Source organism: Sminthopsis crassicaudata, chromosome 1, assembly GCF_048593235.1.
Source record: "Sminthopsis crassicaudata isolate SCR6 chromosome 1, ASM4859323v1, whole genome shotgun sequence".
Taxonomy (NCBI): domain Eukaryota; kingdom Metazoa; phylum Chordata; class Mammalia; order Dasyuromorphia; family Dasyuridae; genus Sminthopsis; species Sminthopsis crassicaudata.
The window spans coordinates 97,330,340-97,357,210 of NC_133617.1; the positions used below are offsets into that span (position 1 = coordinate 97,330,340).

General features: G+C 35.1%; 1 protein-coding gene across 1 annotated transcript in view; it reads right to left on the reverse strand.

The window, feature by feature from the left end:
* The window catches only part of TG (thyroglobulin), a 375,444-nt gene that overhangs the window by 324,813 nt on the left and 23,760 nt on the right, over positions 1 to 26,871 (reverse strand). Inside the window, 9 exon segments of the mRNA XM_074265101.1 lie at positions 999 to 1,111; positions 1,959 to 2,036; positions 7,826 to 7,963; positions 9,558 to 9,797; positions 11,252 to 11,836; positions 12,576 to 13,679; positions 18,286 to 18,471; positions 19,111 to 19,254; positions 20,538 to 20,644. Of these exon segments, the coding sequence (XP_074121202.1) occupies positions 999 to 1,111; positions 1,959 to 2,036; positions 7,826 to 7,963; positions 9,558 to 9,797; positions 11,252 to 11,836; positions 12,576 to 13,679; positions 18,286 to 18,471; positions 19,111 to 19,254; positions 20,538 to 20,644 (2,695 nt within the window).

Here is a 26,871-nt window from a genome sequence, read left to right on the forward strand (position 1 = left end):
ATCACCTTTTAACTGGTCCCTCAGGTAACAAGAAATCAAATCTAAAAGGAGAATTAGTCTTCTAAAAACTGAAAAACATTTATTAAAGGAAAAAAACAAACAAACCAATATTCATAGGGACCCTGACCACCAACATCCTGAGATACTAGTGGGATTTGAAGTGCTACTTCACTGGAGATGTGGGGAATTTGTTTTTCAAAATCATGCAGAAATGCAGCTTTTTAAATAGTTTTTTCTGGCCTCTGGTGACACTAAAATGAATAATATCAATAAACATTGGATAGAATGTGCTGGGATTTTTTGCTTCAAATTTAAAGTTAGAGTCTTGCACTTTCATTTCCCAAGCAAAGCCATAAACACTCAAAGTTGGAAAAGACTTTAAAGACTTTCTAATTTCTCACATTTTACCAGAGGAAGAAACTGAGGCACATAAAAAGAATATGGCTCACTTAAGGTCACTCAAAATCCAGGTATACACTGAAGTTCTCCTAAGTTTCCTCTTCCCAGCTCTCTCAGATGGGCCACTCATTCTCTCTCATGACATCATCTCATATTAATGTAATACTTAATAGAAAGGCCATGTGGGATAAACCCAAGTTTATATTCAAGCTTTCAGGCCAGCAAGCTGTGGGGAGAAGTCTCTTTGCTTGTAACCCTCATTTTTTTATGTTAAATGACAATAATAATTGTAGTATCCCAAAGGATTATTATGAATTAAGTGTTTTGTAAACCTGAAAGAACCACAATGATTGGCCACTTCATACAAAATTCATGCTTTACAACATAGACAATACTTACATTGTTATCTCCATTTTATAGATGAGGAAACTGAGACCCAGAGTAAATGGTAGACTTAAACTTGAACCTATATCTCCTGGTTTTTGGTATAGTACTTTCCCCACTGTACCATACTCCAATTTCCCCCCAAAAAGTTAGAAAACTTCTAAAGGTATTGGAAAAGTCGCAAGCTACCTTCACTTAAATTTCTTATATCTTACCTCTAGGCAGTATGGGGTAAATAGGTCTCCTGGAGAAACACTGCCCTCAGTACCCACTTGTTCCCAGTTGGAAAGCAACCCATTGGTCCGAGATTTCTCACATGCTGAGGGACCTATTGGAGATTTAAGGGCATCTTGATTTAAAAAAAAAGACACCTTCTTTGTCCAGTTCTAAATAAAAGAAAATAATTTTCCTCCTGATTCTGTTTTTTTCAAATATGGGAATATTACTAGAATGGAGAAGGAAACCTTAGAATTGCTTTGCTAGGGGTATATGGCAAGCCAACATAAGCCAGAGTGTTCCCTTTCCCACAAAGGCTTTATTTAATAAAATTCTAGTCAATAAACATTTATGAAAACTTTCTTGAAATCAAAGTCATTTAGAACTGGAAAGAACCTCAGCAGCAATCTCATCCAACCTATATTTAAAAGGAATCCATTACTAGAACATACCCTACAAGAAGCTATCCAAATTCTGCCAGAAGGCCTCCAGTGGAGAATCCACCATCCCCTGAGCTGTACCTTTTCTCTTACAAGAGTTCTGATTTTAGGCAATTCTCTCCCACTAACCCAAATTTTCCTCTTTGCCACTTCCATCCATTATTCCTGGGTCTATTCTCTGTGGCCAAACAGTACAAATTGGCTGTATATTGACTACCCTTTAAATACAGCCATTGTGGAAATTTGAGGCCAATTGGAATGAAATGAGTATAACCAAGATTATGCAAGGAGCAAGGAAGTATTAATATAACAATTGATCGATAGTAACATAATAATATTAAATAGAATTCATGTCCTCTGACTATAAATCCAGATTAACTCATTGTATCATAGCATTGCCTATAGTAGACACTTTAATGGGTATTTGTGGAAATTAAGTGAACTAAACTGAATTGAACTGACTAAACTGACCTGATTGATATAGCACTTAAGTTATGGTGGCTAATGGGTCCAACTTACATTGTGGCAATCTTGTGGAGCGAGCAGCCAAGGAATCTGCAACGTACTGTCCCTTCTCATCCACACACCAGCAGTGACCTAGGGAAAAATCAATGAAACCCAGGATTTAAGAACTTCCTGGTATTATTGTTCAGGCATTTTGAATCATGCCTGACTCTTTGCAACTCCATTTGAGATTTTCTTGCAAAGATCCTGGATTGGTTTGCCCTTTCCATCTCCAGTTCATTTTATATATGGGGAAACTGAGGCAAACAAGGTTAAGACCCTGGCTTACCCAGGGTCACATAGCTAGTTAGTATCTGAAGCTAGATTTAAACTTAGGGTTAGAGTCTTTTTGATTCCAGGTCTAGTGTTTTATCCACTGTGCCTCTGAGCTGTCTGTTGGTACTTGTACCATCTAATAAATAAGTTAATATATTTCCCTTCTTGTCTTACAGATATGCAAATCAGATGAAATCCTGTTTGAACCTTCTTTCCCCTAGCATATCAGAAAGTCATAGTTGCAGTATTTTGAAGGGTCTTTAAGATGGCATCCAGTCTAACCCCCTGCCTTTTTATCTCTGTTTTACAGATTTATAAGAGAAGCTACACTAGCCTTGGAGTCAGGAGATATAAATCCAAATTCCAGCTCTACCAATTGCTAACTGTGTGACCTTGAATAAAGCCCTTATCCATCTGAGTCTGCATCTGTAAAACTGGAATAATTATACTTATTCCAGCTGCCTAATAATTATACTATTTTGTTATAAGGTACTTCATGGCTCTTATCACATTTGATTGCCACAACATCCTGAGTGACAAGTGATTGAGTCCCACTTTACAGATGAAAAAGTTAAGGCTCCAAAAAATCTCACAGCTATTAAGTAAAAGAAATAGACCCTAAATTCTCATCATCTGATTTCATATCCAGTTCTCTGTCCATTATGAGATGATATATGTGAAGAATCCAGCAATCAACAAACAATCTTTATTAAGCAACTACTATGTACTAGTCCCTGTGCTGGGTTCTGGGGATACAAGCAGGAGTGAAACAGTGCTTGCCCTCAAGGAGCTTACATTCTCATAAAGGAGACAGCATGAGCAAATAGGTGTAAGCAGGACACATCTTTGCCTGATAGAAAGGGAAAGCTATATGAAGAAGATAAAAATCGTCACTTCTTAACTGTGTGATTCTGAGCAAGTCACTCAATTTCTTCACCTGTAAATGATCTGGAAAAGAAAATAATAAACCATACTGATATCTCTGCCAAGAAAACCCCAAATGGAGTCACAAAGAGTGAGGCATGACTGAAAATGACTTAAGAACAACAAATAATGATAGATGGACAGAAAATAATCACAGAAGCATAGGCCTAAAACTAGAATGGACAGGTGAGATATCTAGTCCAAACCTTTCATTTTTACGGAAAAGAAAACTGAGGCTTATAGTTATAGTCCAAGGTTATAGTAAAAGTATATGTGTCACACCGATATATTGCTGGTTGTAGGGATTCTGGGATTGGCACGAGACTACAGAGCACTATGACCACCAAGTCATAAGGAATTGGAGACAGAGAAGAAAAGGAAATTTGATAGAGAATAATAATAAATTTGGACATAATCTGATCCATACTCTGAATTTTGGGAAATCAAATTTCAAACTAACTAGAGAAAAGATAGATATGGACTCTCTGTGGACTAAACTATGTCAAGGGAATTTAACCTTGAAGAGATGGGAGATTGTCAAGAAAGAAATTCTGAAGAAAGGGAAACAATGAAGGTGAAAGGTGAAGGTGAAAAAGGGTATTTGTCCTAGGAAACCACTATGGATATACAAAATCATCAACCAACTTCGATTTTAAAAACTAATGTATTGAAGAAAGAAGCAAGTCCAGATATCAGATAGCATGACGCACAGTTGTAAACTATTTTTACAGCGTAATGAGCTGAGTCTGTCAAGGAAAACAAAAGCCAAGAAAAAGGTTGGGTTTGTTAAAGCTACAGTGATAGGAAAATAAGGATGAAAGAAAAGATAGGATCTTTGCTTGGGATGGATGGGACAATGAAAACTGCCAATGGAAAGAAAGTAGAGCAACTCAATTTTTAATTTGTTTCTATTTTCTCTACAAAGAGGAAAGACTTTTTACACTAGAAGTCTCAGAACAAAAATCATCAATGGAGTTACTTGCTCAAGATAATGAAGGGGATATCACTGGATCTTGAAAGACCTAATAGATGTGACTGTTAAGTCATGATTTTTGAAAATATCAGGAAAACAAGAGGCATGCCATGAAATTTGAAAAGTAAAAATATTGGCTCATAAACTTGAAGTTTTTAATAGACAGTCCATTCAAAAGATGGAAATGAATAGTGGGAAAAACAGCAATACTTTTTTGAGGTAACAGTTTTACCACAGATAAGAAAATTTCACTAGGTCCAATCTCTTAAGGCTAGCAACATGGCACTGTTCCTGTCTAAAGCGCTGACCTGCAAAGACATGAGGAGGAAGGACCAAGATGAATTGTTTCCTCTCCAGAGGTGAAGAGTGTCAGACCACAGTTGAGAGAACTCTGCCTAGCCCTAGCAAAACTCTTAACTGTAGCAGACACCTTCTCTTCCTCCAGACTGATCCTAGTTCTTGAACCTAATTGGAGATCAAAGCAAGGAGAAACTTGACTTTGTTTTCCTACTCTCACATGGTTGTGTAGAAGAGCTGACACATTACATCTCCTATCAATGAATTAGGCATGCAACTAAAAAAACTAGTAAAAGAACAAATTAAAAATCTCTAATTAAATATCAAATTAGAAATTCTGAAACTCAAAGGAGAAATTAATAAAAAAGAAACTAAGAAAACTGTGAAACTAATAAATAAAACTAAGAGTTTTTATGAAAAAATAGATAAATTTTGCTTAATTTGATCAGAAAAAGGAAAGAAAAACACCAAGTCACCAGCATCAAAAATGAAAAAATTGTACTTACTACCAATGACAAAGAAATTAAAATAATAATTAGGAGTTATTTTGCCCATCTGTATGGCAGCAAGTTTGACAATAGCCAAAATGGATGAATATTTACAAAAAACATAAATTTTCTGGGTCAACAAAAGAAGAAATAAATTACCTATTTTTAGAAAAATAATTTTTTAGAAACTTTTAGAAATTTTAGAAAAAGAAGTTAAACAAATCATTAATGAACTTTCTAAGAAAAAATCTCCAAGACAAGATAGATTCACAAGTGAATTCTATCAAACATTTAAAGAATAATTAATTCCAATATGATGTAAACTATTTGAAAAATTAGGTAAAAAAGGAGTTCTGCCAAATTCTATCTGTGACACAAATATGGCACTGATACCAAAACTAGGAAGAGCCAAAACAGAGAAAGAAAATTATAGACCAATCTTCCTAATGAATATTGATGCAAACATTTTAAATAAAATATTAACAAAGAGATTACAGCAACATATAAACAAGATAATACACTATGATTGAGTGGGACACCAGGATTGCAGGGTTGATTCAATATCAGGAAAACTATTACCATAATCAATCATATCAATAAAAAAACCCCACCAAAATCATATGACAATCTCAATAGATACAGAAAAAGATTTCAACAAACTATAGTACCCATTCCTATTAAAAACACTAGAGAACATAGGGATAAAGAGAGCTTTCCTTAAAATAATAAGCAGTATCTATCTAAAATCTACAAAGCATTATTGTAATGGAGAGAAGATATATGTATTCCCAGTAAAATCAGTGGTGAAACAAGGATGCCCATTATCACCATTATTATTCAACATTGTACTAGAAATGTTGGCTTTAACAATAAGAAAAGAAAAAAGAAATTAAAGGCATTAGAACAGGCAATGAGGAAATAAAACTATCACTCTTTGCAGATGATATGATGATATACTTAAAGAATCCTAGAAAAGCATCCAACAACCTACTGGAAAAAAATTTAAAACTGTAGCAAAGTTGCAGTATATAAAATAAACCCACACAAATCATCAACATTTCTATATATTACTGACAAAGTCTACCAACAAGTGATAGAAAGAAAAATTCCATTTAAAATTACTGTAGACAAAATAAAATATTTGGGGGTCCTCCTGCCAAGACAAATCCAATAACTATACAAAAACTATTACAAATCATTTTCTGATGTTGAACAAAACAAGCAGAACTAGGAATACATTGTACACAATAACAAGAAGAATGTGCAGTGATCAACTATGAAAGACTTGTTTTTTTTTTCTCAGCAGTTCAGTGATCTAAAACAATCCCAATAGATTTTGGACAGAAAATGCCATCTACATCCAGAAAAAGAAGCAAGAAGACTGAATATAAATCAACACATGTTATGTTCACTTCCTTTTTTGTTTGTTTGTTTGTTTTTCTTTCTCTCCCATGATTTTTCCCTTTGGCTCTGATTTTTTCTCTCCCAACATGATTCAAACAATGTATTAAAATAAATAAAAAAATTTTAAATTACATCTCCTTACTACCATTAAAGAGGTAGGAGATTATGAGTATGAAACACTCCATCTACTATTTGACTTGGCTGATATATTGATTATATTTGCTAAACTGTATTTTTTTTTCTTTTTTATTCTTTATTAAAGAGATGGATGTCTCACTGGGTAGAAAAGGACAAGAGGGCACACTTAACCATAAAAGTGACATAAAAATAAATTCTATTAATATTCTAAAATAAAAACCATAAAAATTAAAAAACATTCTTGAAAGGAGTGAGATATCACAAAAATCTGGTTAGTGGTGAAAGGGGGAGGTGTTGGCAAATGTTTAGCAGCTGGCTTTCTGAAAAAAAATTCACACTTTTAAGTTAATCTGAATTACTAACATTTTTTTCCAACTATCACTTTCTTAAGTCTAGACAAAAAACAAAAAACAAAAAAATCAAAGCATTGATTTGTAGCATTCACCAGTTTCTGAAGTAAAAATGACAATTGAAACTGAAAATTTAACAATTATCTCTGAGACAATTCAAACTGACTCCAGAACACATCTGGGTAGAGGTGAGGATATCACTCATATAATTTTTTGTTTGATGATTATATACTGAGGGAGGGAGATAGACAAAATAAGGAGAAAATGCTTGTATGACCTTGACAAGTTTGAGTACTATGTTCCCAATTACCAAGATCTAATAGTAAATTAACATTTTTCCTGTAAAAATTTGAATTATCACTAAATAAATATCATAGAAAGAAGATGAAGGTATTAAAGTATATGCAATTGTCCACCTCTCCAAACACAAAGATGTGGATTAGGGTAATGTGTGGGAAAACTATGAATGTGGAATCTCTTATATCCAATAAAACATGGCTGCTTTGTTTTGTTTTGTTTTTTGTTTTTTGTTTGTTTTTTTTTTTTCTGAATGACTTTGAAAATGGGTATTATAATCCCTATTTTACTGAGGAAGAAATTGAAGCTAAGTGACTTATCTGAGGTCACACAGTCAATAAGTATCTGAGATTTGAGTAAACTTCAGACATATCACCTAGATAAAACTCTAGTATATTAGAACTGAATGAGACATTGGAATTCTGTTTTACAATAGAGAAAATGGAAATCTGAAGAAGGGGATTGTTACACCAAATGCCACCCAGAATTTTCCTCATGTCTTTTTTCCCCAGTACCAGCTGGAAGAATCATTTCTCCTTCAGCAACTCTCCTAGTTGACTTCCCATTTAGAAGCAGCACAGAACTTCAAATGCATTAGGACCGATACCAAATGCTACTATTCTCTACCCTTTGGGATGGCTCCAAACATGCAAATAACATTTTCTATAGCACCTATGACTCAGGGTACTAACATGATAGTAACAGAATTATCATCCCAAACAACAGATGCCTTACCGGTACTTTCAGAGCACTGGACAGGTTCCCAGTTACCAAACCCATCACACTGTGGTACATATGGATTATATCCCAGAAGGTTAGCTTCATTCACAGGGTTTCCCAGAGCAGAGAAGCTTCTTTGATAAAAGGACAAAGCTGGAAAATTTGAAAAAAATTGTAAAAGAGAAAGCAATATGAGAGTTCATGGCTATCATTAATTAAATAATTCTTTCACCTTGGTCAAATTTATTTGGGAGGGATAGTAACATAATAGTGTAATTCCCTAAGAGGAGGCAGCTAATACTCCAGAGAATCTTACAAATATTCTCACAGAATCTACAGAAAAGATGGATGCTTGGAAGAGACTGACATGCAGCAATTGAATCCTGTAGTTGATTGTAAAGTGATATTCAGAGGAAGCACTTGGTTATAAGGAAAAAGTATGACCCCTTGAATGTTGGGGTCCTGATGGGAAAGTCCTGGGGACCTTGGGCTAGTTAAAGAGTTGTGAGAATCTACCCTAGATAGATCAATCCTGTTGGATTATTATTATGACTGAGCTTGATTCCAAAGAAGAGAGTCTAAAAATTTACTTCCCTTCCTTGTTTGAAGAGGTGGGTATCTATAGATACAAAATATAACATATACTATTAAACTTGATTAGAATGTCAGTTTTCATGAAGTACTTCCACAAGCATACATACTTCTTTCTCTTTTTTAATTCTTTTGTTTTAAGTGATGGCTCTGAGAAGGGAAGATAACATGATGCATCTGAAAATGAAAAGAATATAAAAAAGGCATCCAAAAAGTTTTAAAAGAAATGTTTGTTTATCATTTGAGAGATGAAATGCCTTAGTGGAAAGAACAGTGGACTGAGAACCAAGAGTCCTGTGTTCTAGGTGTAACTCTGATGCTATATCACCTTAATCAGGTGACTTTCTTTCTCTGTGCTTCAGTCTTTTCATCTCTAAAATAAGATAATTGAATTGAAAGGCACCAAGATCCCTCCCCATCATTTCAGGTTGGGGCTGGATGAAATGTTTTTGGCTTTCTTTATACAATTTTATAGAGTAAAAATATTTTTGGTAGACTTTAAGGCCTAGAATTATATATTTTTTCAGGCCACTTTCTCATACATTACTGAGTTAAATCCTTACAAAAGTTCTTCAAGATAGATTGTGCAAAGATGGAAGGTTCTCATCTTACCTATCTTACCATTCCTTCTCACCATTTGGAAAGGATTAGCCCTTCCAAATCTATCTTATATTTTTTGTCTTTATCCTGTGTACATTTCTAGAGGTACTTGTCTATATAAACTCCTTAAGATCAAGGGCTTTGTTTCCTCAGTTCCTAGCACACAGTAGGTGCTTAGCAAGTGGTTTCTTGCTGATTGATCCTTATGATACTTTGCTATTTGTGAAATGCTTTTCTCAAAACTACCCTATTAAGTAAATGCTTTATTTCTTATTTTCATTTTATAGATTTGAAAACTGAAGATCAAAGAATTTAAATTATTTGCCTGTGACTATATTTCTAATAAAGTGTTGGATCCCTTACTCTAAATTCCACTATGTGAAAAGAAGTAGCCAAAAGTGGGCAAGTCCCTCCAGGAAGCAGGGACTGCAAGTCTACCCCAGCCTTGAGGAAGGCAGATTAGAAAAAAAAAAAAAAAAAAAAAAAAAACAACTCCCCCCTCCTGCTGCTGGCTTTAGAGTATTGAATAGGGCATAAGAAAGATTCCAAGACATACTAGACTGTGCTGCTATTCGAAGGGCATAATCACTCCCACGGAACAGGCTTTTTGAGAACATCTCCGCTGATGGGAAGGAGAGAGGACGGGAGAGCTCTTCATCACTCAGCAGGATTCCCTTAGCCATCAGAAAACTCTCTCCTAAGGCAAATTGAGAGCTGTTGGAAGCCCTGATGATTTCTTCTGTTTCTTCGATGAACTGAACAACTTGAAGTCTTGCCTCTTCACATGCACCAGGACCTGGAGGAATCCCACCACAAAAGTAAACTTAGTCAATATTAAACACCTGATAATTCTTCCCAATGATTTAAAAAGTTATCATATGGATATTATGCTGCTGATATTAATATAATGAATTCAAATACACAGTGAATGGAGAGCAGACCTCAGAAAGAGAAGGAGCTGGATTAAAATTCTGCCTCTGATAAATCTAAGTTCTCTAAGCCTGGATAAATTAATTTACCTCTGAGTGCCACAGACAACTCTAGAAAAGTTTCTGACCTCCATTGATAGGAGAGGTTTCCTTACCAGGAATTCCCAACATCAATGAAATTACAGATTTGGTATATATAATATTATTATATGCTTTATATATATGTAATCTGTGTGTATATATGTATATACCAATAACATATTTTTCATGTATGTGTTTATATATGTATATCATTTATGCCTATATTATTATATAATAAAAATGATTTTCTGTAACAATGTTTCAAATAATTTATTAAAATAACAATAATAAAAGGATTGTAATTTGTCCTTTGACCATTTTTTGGTGAATTTCATTGAAAAGAGAAGAACCTTCACATAAAAAACAACTCACATTTATATAAAGTTTCAAGGTTTGCAAAGCAATTCAGAATATCTCATTTGATCTCAGTGGTCGTTCTACTATACCACGCTGCCTCTGTCTCATCCAGAAATAAGATCTCACCCAAAATTCTGCGTAATGAATTTTAAGAAAAACATTAAGCAGGGAATTTGAGACATCATGATATAATAGAGACAGGAAACTCAGGAAATGGGCATTTTAATTCTATATCTAACACTTACAAATTGACTAGTAACTAGACAAGTTGTTGAATGTACCTGAACTTCAGTTTCTCTACTTGTAAAATGGAGGTAATAATATTTCTAGTATTTACCTCAGATAACTGAGATAATATATTTGAAGAATTTTGCCAAGTCTAAGTGTCAAGTATCTGACTTCTATTAAAAAAAAGAAAGAGGGGCACCAAACTGGCACAGTAGATAGAGTGCCAGCCCTGAATTCAAATCCCACTTTACACATTCAATACTTACTAGCTGTGTCATCCTGGGCAAGTAATTTAACCCCAATTGACTCCACAGAAAGAGAGAACCAAACATAACAGGATATCTATTATGGTAATAGATATCTACCATGTTAAATGCATAATTAGCAGGATACCTATTGCCATACTAAATGCATAACGAATTCCATTGAAATGAGCTCTTCATTACTCAGTCAGATTCTCTTTGGGATCAGAAAACTGTCCCCCAAGACAAATTATCTCATTTGGTTCAAATGACAACTCTCTGAGAGAAATATGAAGGTATTATTGTTCCCATTTTACAGATGGGAAACTAAGGCTCTGAAATCCTAAGTGGATTGTCCTATTTTATTTATCTATTTATTTCATCTAGTTATAGTTTATTATCTAGGTACTTACATGCAGGGACTCTGTTGGGTTCAACTTGTGTTCCTTTCAGTTCTTGCCCACTCTCATCCACACACCAACAACTTCTAAGCTCAAAATGGCCCAAGGGGAAGCTGAAATCAGTGTAGCTCCCAGGATAATGAGTAAGTTGTCCAGTCAGGAGTTGCCAGAATAAAAATGGGTCAAAAAGGATATCATCTTCAGTCATTGTCACATTGCCTTCTAACACTTCAATCGGCACGTCTTGGAAGGAAGAGTAGCCAGTGAGCAGTGGGAAGACATTTTGTTGTCCAGTCTCATATAATTTTTCAATGTAGATGCTAAAGGTCTGAGATGCTTCTCTATAGCTCACTATTTGTTGGATCAGTTCAGCAGGGGGAAGATCTTTACCGCCATTGTTCTGGGTGATCCACCGCTGATACCACTTGAAGACTTGCTCAGGGGGCCCATTGCATTGTACCCTTTTCCACTGACCTTTGGAATTACACTGGGGGATATAAATGTCAGAAAGCTGGGAAAACTGGCTGGGCTTACTCAGGAGGGTCTGCACTGTCCGTAAAAACATTTTCTCAGCAGCCAACTGACAAGTAGTTGGACCTAGAGAAAAGAAAGAGCAACCAAGTCAGTTCAAGAGACTCTAAATGTGGAAGATCAGAGAGAAGTTACTGAATTTCTGGAGGTAAAAAACATTGTGTGAAACTAGGTCACTCTTGTAACTCACCAGTCATTATTAGATTATACTGATAATAAAGACATCTATAAAAATGCTAGTGACATTAATTCATTTTATTATAATTTTTATTAATAGGATTTATATAACATCTAAGGTTTGCAAAGTACTTTGAAAATTGCCTCATTTTATATTTGTAAAAATCCTTGAAAATTAGTGCTTATTATTATCTCCACTTTTAGAGATGCAGAATCCAAGGCAGATAGAAGTTAACTTTTTTTCCCATAGTCACATAATTGGCCAGTTCACAGATACTGAACCTTGTTTTGAATTCAGTTCTTCCTAACTCCCAGTTACGCACTCTATTTACTGAATTACTAGTCTTCAGATATCATATATTTTTGGTTATATAACATGTACATTTTAGGGTTATAAAGTGTTCTCCTTGCAACAGTCCAATCAGGTAAGTAGTCTAAGTACTATTTTATTCATTTCATTCATTCATTCCAAGATTTGGACTCTAGTACTGCTATTTACTAATTTAATGACACTGTAAAAACAATTTTCTTTCTCTGAATGGAGAATTGCAATAGTTGTTCCCTTATAGCTCTAAAGTTGATGATCCCTTAAAAAGGGTCTGATAGTTTATAAAGCCTGATGACTTACATTGCTTGGGTTCTCCTTTCACTGTTTCAGTTCTAGGAATGACTTGACCCTTAGAATCAACACAGTAACACCCCGAATCAGAACACTGAACTGGCAGGAAATTTCCATCACTTGAACAGGAGGGTACAGCAAGACTTGACCCTGCAGGTAAACTTTTCAACAAAACTTGTGCCTGTTCCCTTTGTGTCTCACATTCAGTGGGACACCTGGGGCTTTGGCCTTGAATCCTTGAAGCTGGGAGCTCCCTGCCCTGGGGGTCCACACACCAACACTCTCCAGCAAAGCACTGAACTTGGTCATAACTCCCCTCTTCAGTACATGTGGGAACAAACAGCTCTCCAGATGGCTGTTCACAGGCCTGGGAGTCAAGGGCCATTTTCATTACATCACCTAGACTTCTGGCTATGTTCTCTGGGACTGAAATTACACTCTTCAAGAAGAGAAGAAATTCTGGTAGTTCCAGAATTGAGGCAAGAAATTTTAGTCTGTTTTGGTTTTCCTGTAAATTAATCTTCTGGCCAAAGCTGCCCACAATTGATTGATTCAAATTCAATCTTTCCTTTGAATCTACAGGTATCTCCTCATCGTGGATAAAATCTTGGCCAACTGAAAGCTGTTTGGTCAGTTCAATTAAATCTTCTTTGTTCGTGATTCCTTCTAGGCCAACTTGCTGAAAAAATTGGACAAAGTTAAATGTACTTTTGGCACCAATGGCCCCAGAGAAGTTAAATCGGCTTATGTTCTCCAAGAATTTCCCTCCAAAAAGGTTCTGCTGGAGTCGCTTCGGGTCTGTGGTAAACTGGAGAGCAACTACTGCTAAGTCCTTAGAGGGAAATATTGCTTCAATGGCTTCACTGAGGACAGTTTTCAAGATAAAGAATTGTTTAGCATCTCCCCTTTCAGTGAGAGGGAGCAACAATCCAGAGTCCACAAAGAGTTCTTTGAAAGAAGGTGGGCAGAACTTGGCAAACCTAGAAACTTTCTGAGATTCTTGTCTTTCTTCTGGGACGAAGAATAAACTGTGTTGGCTGAAGTGTCCACCAGGTCCAAAGAAGAGCTTGGACAAAGCCTGCTGCCTCTCTGAGACACAGTATTGTTCTGCACCTGGACCAGGACAAAAGAAAGGCGGAGAAAACAAATGTTAGGATGGCCAACACCACATTCACCCGTGATAAATTCTTCCTTGAGATTCTCAGCTTTTTCTTAGGAAGTTGCAATGTGAACAATCAGAGTTATTAAAAGGGGTACTCCTCCATTTAACACTATGACTATTTCCAAATCTATGATCCTATGATGTCATGCTCTCCAACATTAAAGATTACATGACCATTACATTGTGTCGCTTGATGACAAAAAAGACACTTTGCTTTGTTCCAAAGGGAGGTCTCATGAACACTGTCCATTGGCCAGGAGACTAAGTCCAATTACATACAACATTTCCAACATATTACATACTGCTTGCCCTATAAAGAATTTTCTTTTCATACTAATCTTTCCCTTATCACTTGAATCATTAAGAGTTGTTGAAGAGTCAAGAAATTGAGATGATTTGAATAAATTTAAATTTAAGGCACAAAATTTCATTTTTCTTTACTGAATTTCTAACTTCCTCAGGGGTGATTATGGGGAGCTAGGTTGTTCAGTGGTTAGAGCACCAGCCTTGAAGTCAGGAGGATCTGAGTTCAAATCTGGTCTCAGACACTTAACACTTCCTTAGCTGTGTGATCCTGGGCAAGTCACTTAACCCCAATTGCTTCAGCAATAAACACACAAATGAGTGAATGAATGAATGAATGAATGAATGAATGTTTATTGATAGCTAATTTGTATTTAAACTAGAATTCAAACATGTCTTCTTCCTGACTCCAAAGTCAGCTCTGTAACCACTGTTTCAGTCTGTGATAACAGACTTTCACTGGCTTTTCTTCCCTGTCTTTAAAAATGGTAATTTACTTGGAACCTTCTTGTCTTCTTTCCATACATAGTTTTCACTTCCACTTATCTGCAGATGAGTCCCAAAATTTATTTCTCTAGCCTCTGTGCTAAGATTCAGAAGCACCTCCTACTCCCTAAAGACACTATGACTTAGAGGTCCCACTGACACCTATAACTCAGTGTTTCCCAAACTGAACTTTTTATCAGTTCCCTCTTTCATACTTTGGTCCTACTTCTGACATTCTACAATTTCTTATATTTAAAAATTTGATGTTTTCTCCTCAGTGCCACTTTTGATATCTGATTATGAATTCTACCTCCAAAATAGCTCTCGAATCTTTCCCTTTCTCTTCATTCCCTTTGTTAACGTGCTATTTCTCCATACCTCCTGCCTTTATGATTCTCTCTTTACTCCTAATCATCCTTCCTAACACTACTAAACTAATGTTTCTTCCAAACCAATAAGGCCTTTTACTCTCCTAATCAAAATCAATCAATAACTCTCTCCATGTTGCCTCCTAAATAAAGTTCAAGCTCAGACACTTGAACTCCCTGGCTTTGTCCCCCACACTTGTTTCTCCAGCCAAATTTGATTCCTCATTTCTTTATACTCCATCCTTACTGAACTCTTTGTCTATAATCAAGCTGATCTTTCTCCTGGAAATACTTTCACTCTTGCTGTTTCCTCCTAATTGTATTCCTACCCCTACCCATCTTTCAAACAGAACTCAAATGCTACCTACTCCAAAAAAGACTTTTTTGGTCACTGTTGATAGTGGGCTTTTCCCCATGAAATCACACTTGCTTTTTACATCTTCTTGGAACTCCTTTGCCAACATTTATGTATGAGTCCCATTCCCGTAATAGTCCTTAAACTTCATGAAAGAATATATTGTGTTTTAGCTTTTTCTGGTTCCCCATAATGTGAATGTTTTCCCTTTGTTGATTACAATTTATTTGTCTATATCTCGTTTGTTGTCTTTATCTTTTCTGTCCATAAACTTTGAGCACCTTGAGAGAAGAGATTGATGTTTGTTTATTGATTGGTTTGGGTTTTGCCTTTCTTTTTGTATCTACAGCACTTAGCACAGTGTGTGATATACAATAAGCACATAATAAACGGGGAAAGAGAAGGAAAGGATAAACATTTACATAGCATATATTGGTATAGTGGGTAGAGTATTGGGGTTGGAGTCAGGAGGACCTGAGTTCAAATTTAGTTTCAAACATTTATCAACTGTGTAATCCTAAACAAGTCACTTAAACCTGTTTGCCTCAGTTTTCTCAATTGTATAATGAGCTTCAGTATTCCAATAATCTTGCCAAGAAAATCCCAAATAGAGTCATGAAGAGTCAGACGTGGCTGAAAAATGATTTTAAAACCCCAACATTACCAGCCATGTTCCAGGTACTACATTCATAGCACTTTTTACCTTGACTCCAAGCCCCGGTGTTCTATCCACTCCATCACTAGCTGCCAAATATTATCTCAAATACCTAACCAACTAATTGACTACTCAAGTTTTATTCCTTCTTCAGCCTATAATAGGAATCTATATATAGAAGGCACATAATACATATTTGCTGAATTGAATTCTCAGAACTCTTGCAATTCCATCTAACATACAATTTTAAAGTGTCTATTGTGTGAATCATGCTGAGTATTGAGAGGAGCCATTTGGAATTTGTTCTTTAAAAAACTTACAAATGAGTGTGTGGGGAAAGACATTTGAAAAAAAAAAAGTATCCATGTTAGAAGAAATAGTGAGAAGAATGCAGAGGGGGGTGTTAAAAAAGGCATCCTGACTCTAATAAATCATTTAGCTTGGAGTTATAGGTCAGCATGCATTGGTGTACAACTGTCAAGTTTACAGCTGGAGAGGACCTTACAATCTTATCTAATCTTTAATTTTACACATGATGAAACTAAGAGTCAAGATGAAGAGTAAATATTTTCACTGGAATTTGATTTAGGACCCTCTAATTCTGAATCGAATCCTTTTTCCTCTGTACCATATTTGTTTCCATTGTTATTTTTGTTTTTCCCCAATGTATTCTAGTTGCTTAAGGATCAGATGCTAAGGATAAGCACTGGGCCAGGAATCAGGAAAACCTGAGTTCAAATTCAAAACACTTATTTATTAATCAATAAACATATATTAAGTACTTATTGTATACCAAGCACTGTAATAAATGTTGAGAATACAAAAAGAGACAAAATAATAGGACTATCTTTTCCCCAAAGTATTTTAGGTGTTCAAGAATCAGACGGGTCTAGGAGATGCTAAGGATAAAGCATTGGTCAGGAAAACCTGAGTTCACATTCAAAACACTTATTATTTAATAAACAGTTATTATTAAGTACTTATTGTGTATTAAACACTGTAATAAGTGCTGAAAATACAAAAAGAGACAAAATATAGTCCCTTTCCTCAAGGAGCCTAAATTCTAACTAAGTATATAACAAGATTTTAGGAAACTAGGGTGGTCAGTATGTGGAAAAGAGGAGCAAAACATTCCAAGAACAGGGGAAAGACAGAGAAAATGGCTAGGGAAGAGAAATGGAGCATCTTGTTTATAGAACAGTTAGTATGTTAGTGTCAATACGTCAGATTATAAATTGGGAATTAAGGTGTAAAAAGACTAGAAAGGTAGAAGGAAGCTAGTTTATGAAGGGTTTTAATGTCAATTAGAGGATTTTTTATTTGATTTTAGAGGCAATAGGGAGCTATTAGAATTGTGGTTGGGAGCATGTGTGACTTAGACCTGAGCTTCAAAAAAATCACTTTAATAGCTAAATGGAGGATGAATTGGAATGGAGACAGTTGAGGCAGGTAGACTATTGCAGCTATTGCAATGGTTCAGGCATGAAGGGTTGCGTAATCTACACCACAATGGGTGCAATCATCAGAAGAGAGAGGGGCTCATATAGAAGGCAAAATTGTAAAGATCAAATAGACAAGCCTTGGCAACTGCTTGGATATGGAGGGTGAGACATAGTGAGGAGTCTAGGTCTTCTATAGTAAAAGGGAAGATAGGGGCAGGACTGGAGAAGAGAGTAGTTAGGGGAAAGATAATGTGTTCAGTTTTGGACATATTGAGTTTAAGATATAAAGTTTGAGATGTCAGAAAAGCATCCAATTCAATACAACAGAAATGGAGATACCAGAATGGAAGTCAGTTAGAGAAGTTGGGGCAGAATCTGAGAGTCATCAGCATAGAGATGATAACTAAATTCATGGGTGCTGAATTGAGATCACCAAGTGAAGTAGTATAGAAAGAGGAGACTCACGTTCACATTTACTATGGATGTACTATCTGACTCATAAGAATAACAATTCTTCCTCCCAGGGTTTGTGACTCAGGAACTTCCTTAAAGTTGTACAAGAATTGAATAGCTTCAGACACTGGTGAGTTCCTCATTATTGGAAATTGTACAATCAAAGATTTAGAGCTGGAAAGGATCTTTGAAACTATCAAGTTAAACCCTCTACTGATGAGAAACCTGAAGTACAGAGAGGACTTGTCCTGTATTGTATGATTAGTTTTAGAGGCACAAGTCTTTCTAATTCCAAATTTCAAAACCAGCATTCTATGCATCATGCTAGAAGCTAGATGACCAATGGTCCAGGGTTGCTTTGTACACAATATTTAGGGATTGGCTATTGGTCAGATAAGATGATCTCTGAGGTTCCTTCAATTCTGTAATAGTGCAAAAGAATAAATGCATATAATCTACCGTGGCTAAATTAAATTGGTCAGAAGAAAAGCATACCACAGGATGGTAACTTTCCTTGCTGTCGAGTCCCATGGATTTCTTTCCCATTGGCATCCACACACCAGCACAGCCCTCCCTGGTGGCATTGTACTGGTTGGTAGTCTCCATTGTCCTTGCAGGATGGAATATAGGCATGCCCAAAGCTAGTTGCTGCCAACCTCTCAATCTCACACTTTGTTGGACCTGTGAAAAAATATCCATACAATAAAGAGTAAAATTGTAAAAGAGTTTCTACATTGATTTCGTTGCTTTTGGCAAGATTTTAATTAGGAATGGGAATTGGACCTGTGCTATTATTGATACAGGGAATTCCTATAGGACAAAACTACCTCTACTTGTTCAAGTGAGCATCTTCTTTGTAATTTACAGTCTTACACAATATTAAAAGGTTAAGTGATTTACCCAGACTAACACATTAAGTATGCCTTACAGGCGAAACTTGAAACTACATTTTTGCATTATCAAGTTCAAGCCCCTTCTTCCCCCACAGCATCATGCTAGGACTTAGGCTTGGAGTGACAAGATTTTATTTAATGTTGATCTGGCCTCAGCTCACTAAAGCTCACTCTTCCCATTTGTAAATTAGGGATAACAATACTTGTATTGCTTGATTCCTAAAGTTAGAATCTGGAAAGTTCTTCATAAATGGGAGCTATTGTGGGGTTTGTGACTATGTTTGCAGGAAGCTTTTGATTCCCCATTGTAAATATCAATTAAAAAGGCAAAGTCATCAAGCCTGCAATTACTTCCATATCCAAACAATTCCCTTCTGGACCTCAAAAGAGTAAAAATATACATATCTTTAACCAGCTTATTACTTACATTGGAATCTTCCAGAGATGAGCAATCTAACTGCTAGAAACCGTCTTTTAAGTATCCGGTAAAGGGTGGTTTCTGTGAAGGTGGAAGCAGGATCCAGACCAGCAAAAATGGTATCATAAACTTCATCTAGCAGTAGCTCTAATCCTGGCAAAGGATAAGAGATAAAGGATAAAAGATTTGAAGACAAAAAGATCATTCAGAATGCTCTAAATCACTAATTAGAGAAATGCAAATTAAAACATCTCTGAAGTACCACCTCACCCCTATCAGATCAGCTAAATGACAGGAAAAGGTAATGATAAATGTTGGGGGGAATGTGGGAAAACTGGGATACTAATGCATTGCTGGTAGAGTTGTGAAATGATCCAACCATTTTGGAGAGCAATTTGGAATTATGCTCAAAGGGTTATCTAACTGTGACATTTGGGCCAACAGTGTCATTACTGGGTCTGTATCCCAAGAAAATCATAAAGGAGGGAAAAGGCCTCACATGTGCAAAAATGTTTGTAGCAACTCTTTTTATGGTAGCAAAGAAGTGGAAAAGGAGCAGATGTTCATCAATTAGGGAATGGCTGAACACATTGAAGAAATATTGTTCTATAAAAACTTATGAACAAGCTGATTTTAGAAAGGCCTGAAAAGATTTACATGAACTGATGCTGAATAAAACAAGCAGTACAATGGAATACATTGTATACAATAACAGGAAGAATGTGTGATGACCAAGTCTTATGAAAGACTTGGTTCTTCTCAGTGGTTCAGTGATCCAAAGAAATTCCAATAGATTTTGGGCAGGAAATGCCATCTGCATAGATAAAAAGAATTAGGTAGACTGAATGTAAATCAACATGCTATATTCACTTGTTTTTTCTGTATTTTTTTTTATCTCTCCCATGATTTTTTTCCTTTTGCTCTGATTTTTCTCTCCCAATATGATTCATAAATAAATAATTTTAAAATAAATAAATTTACTAAAATATTTTTTTAAATCATTCAGATAAGGTCTCACAATTTTCCTAGACAAAGAGATCCTAAAAGAGATATGGCACCTATGGACATTACAAGATCCAGGATACAGTCCTAACTGGGGTCTACTCAATTCATGAATCTGTGATAACAGAGTTCTGTATCCATAAACTCACCATCAATTTAAATGTATCCTACAAGGATCTCAGTTTCTTCCAGTCACTCATCTTCCCTCAGATTTTCCTGTCCTCAAAATAAATTTCCATTTTCTTCTCTGGGGACAGAAATTGAATTTTTCCAAAACATCTGACTGGCAAATAAAGGAATGAAATGCAATACCTTTCTCATTCTGTACTTACATGGTTGTCTTTTTGCATCCTTGTGCAGATCTTTGCATTTATTCAAGTTAAATTTTAAATACAATCCCTGCCTACTCCTTTTCTTACCTGAAGTGCCCTTACCTGTCTCTGCCAGTTCCCGTCCCTGACTGTCAACACAGTAGCAATATCCAGAAACTTCTGGGAATCTGCTTCTAAATGAACTGAATGTCAAAAATGCTTCTGGGAACCTAAAATGGAAATTGATTTAAAATCACCATTCCATATACTTCAAACTTGAGTTTTTTTTCTCGAGAAACAGGTAAATGTTTATAGTATAATGTTTATAGTATAATAGGAGCCCCTTGAAAAGAAGGACATATTAAATAGATGTTGAATTTCATCTTTATATAGTAAATCTGCTATTTTCTAATGGGGACAAAAGGAAGGAAATGACCAAGATTTCTACCTAATAAATAAATCTTTTTCAATCTGTTATTTTCTAATGGGGACAAAAGGAAGGAAATGACCAAGATTTCTACCTAATAAATAAATCTGTGTCATCTTGTTCATGAAAGAATTCATCAACAGTTTGAGTTATTTTCCTGCCACAAACATTTCTCAACAAATCCAGCTAGAAACAGGTCATGAAAACCTTCATCATGATGTTTCTGAGTTAGACAATAACTCGAGATTTTTATACCTTAACGAGCTTTGAGCACATATTTTACAGTACAAACTCTTGTTGCTTGACACTGAACAATTTTAGTAGCTTTTAAAACTTCCCTGAATGAGAGAATCAGATTATACCCAAGGAAATTATAAAATGGAAATTCCATAAGAAAGACCATTATTAAAAACTTAAGGGAAAGAGACTGAAACTGGGCACATGATACATATGTCTCATTCCAATAAATGTCTCATTCCAGGGAGGTTTGATACAAGGGTCATAGCTATAGTTTCCTATACCCACAGATCAGAAGCCAAAGGAGTAAAAAAACCCATAAAGAGAAATACTGCATGTTTCCATCCATTCACAGGTAAGAGAGAACTGAGCATTCTCCTAAAACAAAAAGTCATTGGTTAATTTTCTTTTAATTTGAAGCAAAAATGCTATTTTGGACATTAATTCTTCTTCATGATCTATTATCAGGATATATAATATTACGTTATATACATATATATATACTGTATAGTATTATTATAATATCTCATCATATTTTATCATATATTATATCACATATGTTGTAATGACATGATGAAGTCTGCTCAGGCCCTTTGAATAACTAACTTTAATTTTTCAGAGACCATAGTACTCCACGAATGCTTGCTGCCATACTAAGTCACAAGAAAATCATTGGTATTGAACGTTGTACCCAAATTTGTTTCATGGAGATGCTTAGGGTCATCAAAAGAATTTTGTAGTTTTCCAGAGTTAATCTTCCCCTGTTTAGATTTAATTCCAGATCCAATTCATTTTTTACTTACAGTATATATATATATATATATATATATATATATATATATATATATATATATATATATATATATATATATATATATATATATATATCCAAACGAGAGAAAGAGAGAGCAAGATCGAGAGAGAGAGAGAGAGAAAGAAAGAAAGAAAGAAAGAAAGAAAGAAAGAAAGAAAGAAAGAAAGAAAGAAAGAAAGAAAGAAAGAAAGAAAGAAAGAAAGAAAGAAAGAAAGAAAGAAGAGAGGAAGAGAGAAAGAAACAAAGAAACAAAGAAACAAAGAAACAAAGAAAAGAACAAAGGGAGGGAGGGAGGAAAGAAATGTACATACATACATATATATATGCATACTAATGGAGGTGCTTTTTAACTAATTCATACAATTTTGTATCATAGTCTGAAGGATAAGCATTCATCATCATTTATTATTTTCCTGTGTGGATGAACTGTTAATCTCATTCAGAAAGTCCTCTAAGGTTTCTGGGCTTGATGAAATCCATACAATGTCATCCACCAACAAGAGTATTTGGAGAACTTCATTGTTCATGGGGAATTTCTCTTCAATGTGGACTCTACTGAATTTCTTCTGTGATAAAACTGTATGACCTAGCAAACCACTTAATTCTGTGTCCCTCAGTTTCTTTGTCTATAAAATGGGCTGAAGAAGGAAATGGCAAACCACTCCAATATCTTTGCTAAGAAAATCCCATTATGAGATCACAAAGAGTTGGACATGACTGAATGGCTGAACAAACAACCTTCAAAATTATCTATGTACTAATTCATGATATTATTGTTATACAATGACATGTTTATATTGCTACTATGAACCATTGGCTGGACTTCTTAATTCTTTATGCATCTGTCAAATGTATGTCAATCTGCGTCAGTGGAGGGTGTTCCCCTAATGGGAGAACCTAACCCAAGAAAATCACAAGTTTAGACCAAAAATTCATCCGTAAAATTAATATTTGAAAGGACATGCTTACATAAGAAAATGAGAGGTGATATGTAATAATTTTTACAATAACAACCATAATAATTGTTGTTCTATGTATTATTATATTAGAATGAAAATTTAGAACACTAGTGTGTCAATTTGTCAAAGACCTATGATTTTGTGGAAATGTCCTCTTCCCATGCAGATCACAATTCATGTGTGACTTAGTCTGGACCTGACCTCACACTCTACCCATCATGCTATGTTGTCCCTCTATACTAATAAATGAAACCATTTTAAATGAATTTAGCATTTTATGACAATGATAATAAAAATAATGATAAAAATTTGGGTCTAGAAAATGGATAAGAGATAGAGACTGAGAGAAAAAAGGGAGGGGAGGTGAGAAAAAAGGAAATTAGGAAGAGAAAGAAGGGAGAAAGGGAAGGAAGGAGTCAGAAAAAAAGAAGAAAGAGAGGAAGAAAAAAGAGAAAAAGGTAAAGAAGAAAGGAGGGAAGGATAAATTATGTATTACAAAGTCAGCTATCTCCAAGCCTTAGGACAGCCAGTTGCCAAAAGCAGGTGTTTTGAAGAAGGAACACAGAGAATTTTTAAGGCTTGGAGCTAGGAAGAGGACCATAGGTATGGCACAGTAAGGTGAGACCAGCAGGATTTATCAGACAATAGTCAGAAAAGGAGGGATCAAATTGTTCAGAATATCATTCACTAATTTATTCAAACATTTAACAAGTTTTATTATGTCAATCAAAGACATGTAAAGTTGAGAAAAGTTAAGTCTTGGAGTCAGGAAGACCTAGTTTCCACTCCTTCCCCATAACCATAAATAAGTCATTAAATTTTTTAGGGCCCTAGTTAGCACTCTAAGACACATTAAATGCCAAAGGAATTTCTGTTTTGCATTAGTAGAAGGAATGTCCGCATTGGGAGCTTCTCAAACCAATGACAATGTAAAATCAACTTCTGGTGCTAAGACCAGGTAACCATCTTTAAATGGTTATTCATAGAAGCATAGAGAATTAATTATAGAGGGAAACATAAAAATCATCTAATCCAAAACCTTTATTTTTCTGAAAACTGAATGAGGCCTAGAAAGGGGAAATGATGATGACAACAAAACTAGATTAATTATCAGAGCCTGGACCTCTATTTCCCAAACCAGTACTTTGAAGCACGTCCTCATTGCCTCTCTGCATTCATAGAATAATCAGCTGAAAAGAAATTTATTGCTAAGAAAATCAGAAAGAAGCTAATTGCTAGAAAGAGTTGAATGAGGCTGCAGGATGGTTGTTTCACTGAATCCATTAAGGTTAAAGAAAAAGGTCTGGTCAGATGCAGGATTTTTATTAATTGAGTCCAGACAATGTTGTTGGGAAGCTCAAATAAAATATGGTTGGAAAACAAGATAGAAACACATAAGAAGGAGTCAATGTGGGAAAAGTGGAAAGGACATTGGATAAGCCAGAAAGAAGACCTAATGTAGATAATAACCTTGGACAAACTGCAATTTAGGTTATTGTGTCTGTTCTACAAACTATGTCAGAGATAAAGCTTGACCTTGAAGAAGTATTTGAAGAAGCTCACTCCAGCCTAATAACTTAAAGCTTCTTATTTTCTGATCCAGCCATTCTGGAGAGCAATTTGGAACTATGCCCAAAGGGCTATAAAACTGCAAACTCTTTAATCCAGCCATGTTTCTACAGAGTCTGTATCCCAAAGAGATCATAAAAGAGGAAAAAGTACCCACATGTGCAAAAACATTTGTAGCAAGCCCTTTTTTATAGCAACAAGAAACTGGGAATTAAGTGAATGGTCACTTGAGGAATAGCTGAATAAGTGAAGGTATATGAATATAAAGGAATACTACTGTACTATAAGAAATGATGAGTAGGCTGATTTCAGAAAAGCCTGGAAAGACTTTTTTGAATTGATGCTAAGTGAAGTGAGCAGAATCAAGAGAACATTGTACATGGCAACGAGATAATATGTATGATCAACTGTGATGGACTTGGCTCTATTCAACAATGAGGCGATTCAAGGCAATTTCCCATAGACTTGTAATGGAAAGTGCTATGTGCATCCAGAGAATGAACTATGGAGACTGAATGTGGATCAAAGCATGGTATTTTCACCTTTTTGTTGTTGTTGTTTTGCTTGTTTGTTTGTTTTTTCCCTTTCTTTCTTGTGTTGTTTTTCTCCATGTTGATCTGATTTTTCTTGCACAGCATGATAAGTATAGAAATATATTTAGAAGATTTGTACATCTTTAACTTCTATTGGATTGTTTGCTATCTAGCGAAGGATGGAGGAGAGGAAAGGGAGAAATTTTTGTAACAAAAGGTTTTGTAAAGGCAAATGTTGAAAACTATTTTTGTATGTATTTGGGAAAGTTTAAATACTTTTAAAAAAATTTCCTGTTTTAATTAATTATTATTATTAATTAGATGAAATCAGACTTTCTCATTCCAGACCCCAGTTTTTTTCCTATTATATCATAATGGGAACTTATATAGTGTCTTGAGGTTACAAAGTACTGTGTTCATTTGATTCTTGCAATGTGAATCAGTTATGTCAAAATACAATTTTGATTTTACTCACTTCGAGTGAGGCTCAAATATATGTGTCTGTGTGTGTGTGTGTGTGTGTGTGTGTGTGTGTGTGTGTGTGTGTGTAAAAGCCCAGTGCTATTTCCTCACAAAATAAGTTCACAACTAAAGGAAGCAATACTTAGAGAAATCTATCCTGAATGTGCCATCCAGTGAATTAGAAGCTCTGGGTAGAAAATAAACCCAGCAACAGCACGAAGTCCCCTTTTGATTGGTTAATTCCTACCTTCCATTGAACCCTGGGCCATACAGTGAAGTTTCAAAAGCTTCACTCACCAAAATTACTGCTTGCTATGTTTGGATTCCTAGAATTACATGACTCCTATTTGAAGGAAACTTTGCTCCAGGACATATTGCTATAAAGAAAAAGGATCACTTCACAGAGGAATACATCTACATAACTATAGAGGTAGATCTATTCTGTATAGGAATATACACTCAAATATATATGTGTGTATACATATATTTATATATGAGAGAGCTAAATAGATATACACGCATTTATAGAAATATAAATAAATAAATAAGTTTTAGGGATTTTTTTTCCTACCAATTATAATGGAGGCATTCTAATTCCTGGGCTGCCCCCTAGTGGAAACAGGCAGAAAGTAAACCAAACTATGGTAAAAGCTAGCTTTTTCATCCAAGTTATCAATCAATAAACATTATTAAGTGCCTGTTATGTTCCAAGTACTATGTTAAATTCTGGAGGTACAAAAAGAGGCAAAAGACAATTCTTGATCTCAAAGAGCTTATAACTTAATGAAGGAGATAACATATTAACAATTATAGACAAAGCAAGGCACATACAGGATAGATAAGAAATAATCAATGACAATAAGGGTGGAGAAGACTTTCCTTAGAAACTGGGATTTTACTTGAGAGTTAAAGGAAGCCAGGGAGGTCAGTAGTTGCAACTGTCATATCACAGTGGAAAGGACCTTAGAGGTTAACAAATCTCTAAATTTATAGCATAATTAGAAACTTAGAAAGAATATTTAATCAATTCGCATCACCAATAGTTTAAGAATTTGCCAGAAAGTCCCTATGTGTTCTCAAATCAAGCTATTATTTTGTTCTACTGATAGGACCAACTTAAGGTCTGTGGACAATATATTTTATGTGTGTGTGTGTATGTATATATATATATATATATATATATATATATATATATATATATATATATATATATATATGTGTATATATATATATAATGAGGATAATAATTTGTTACATATACATTTTCCATGTTATTTTGAGGATCAAATGAAATTTTGTATGCCAAAAAACTCTTCAATAGTAAAATAGATTACAATAAATGGAGGCTATTATTAATATTAAGTGAAATGGCATGCCATGTGGATGTCATGCTGTGGATTTCAAATGTTAGAATAGAAGTGGATCTTAGAGGTCATCTGATCTAACCTCTTCTTTT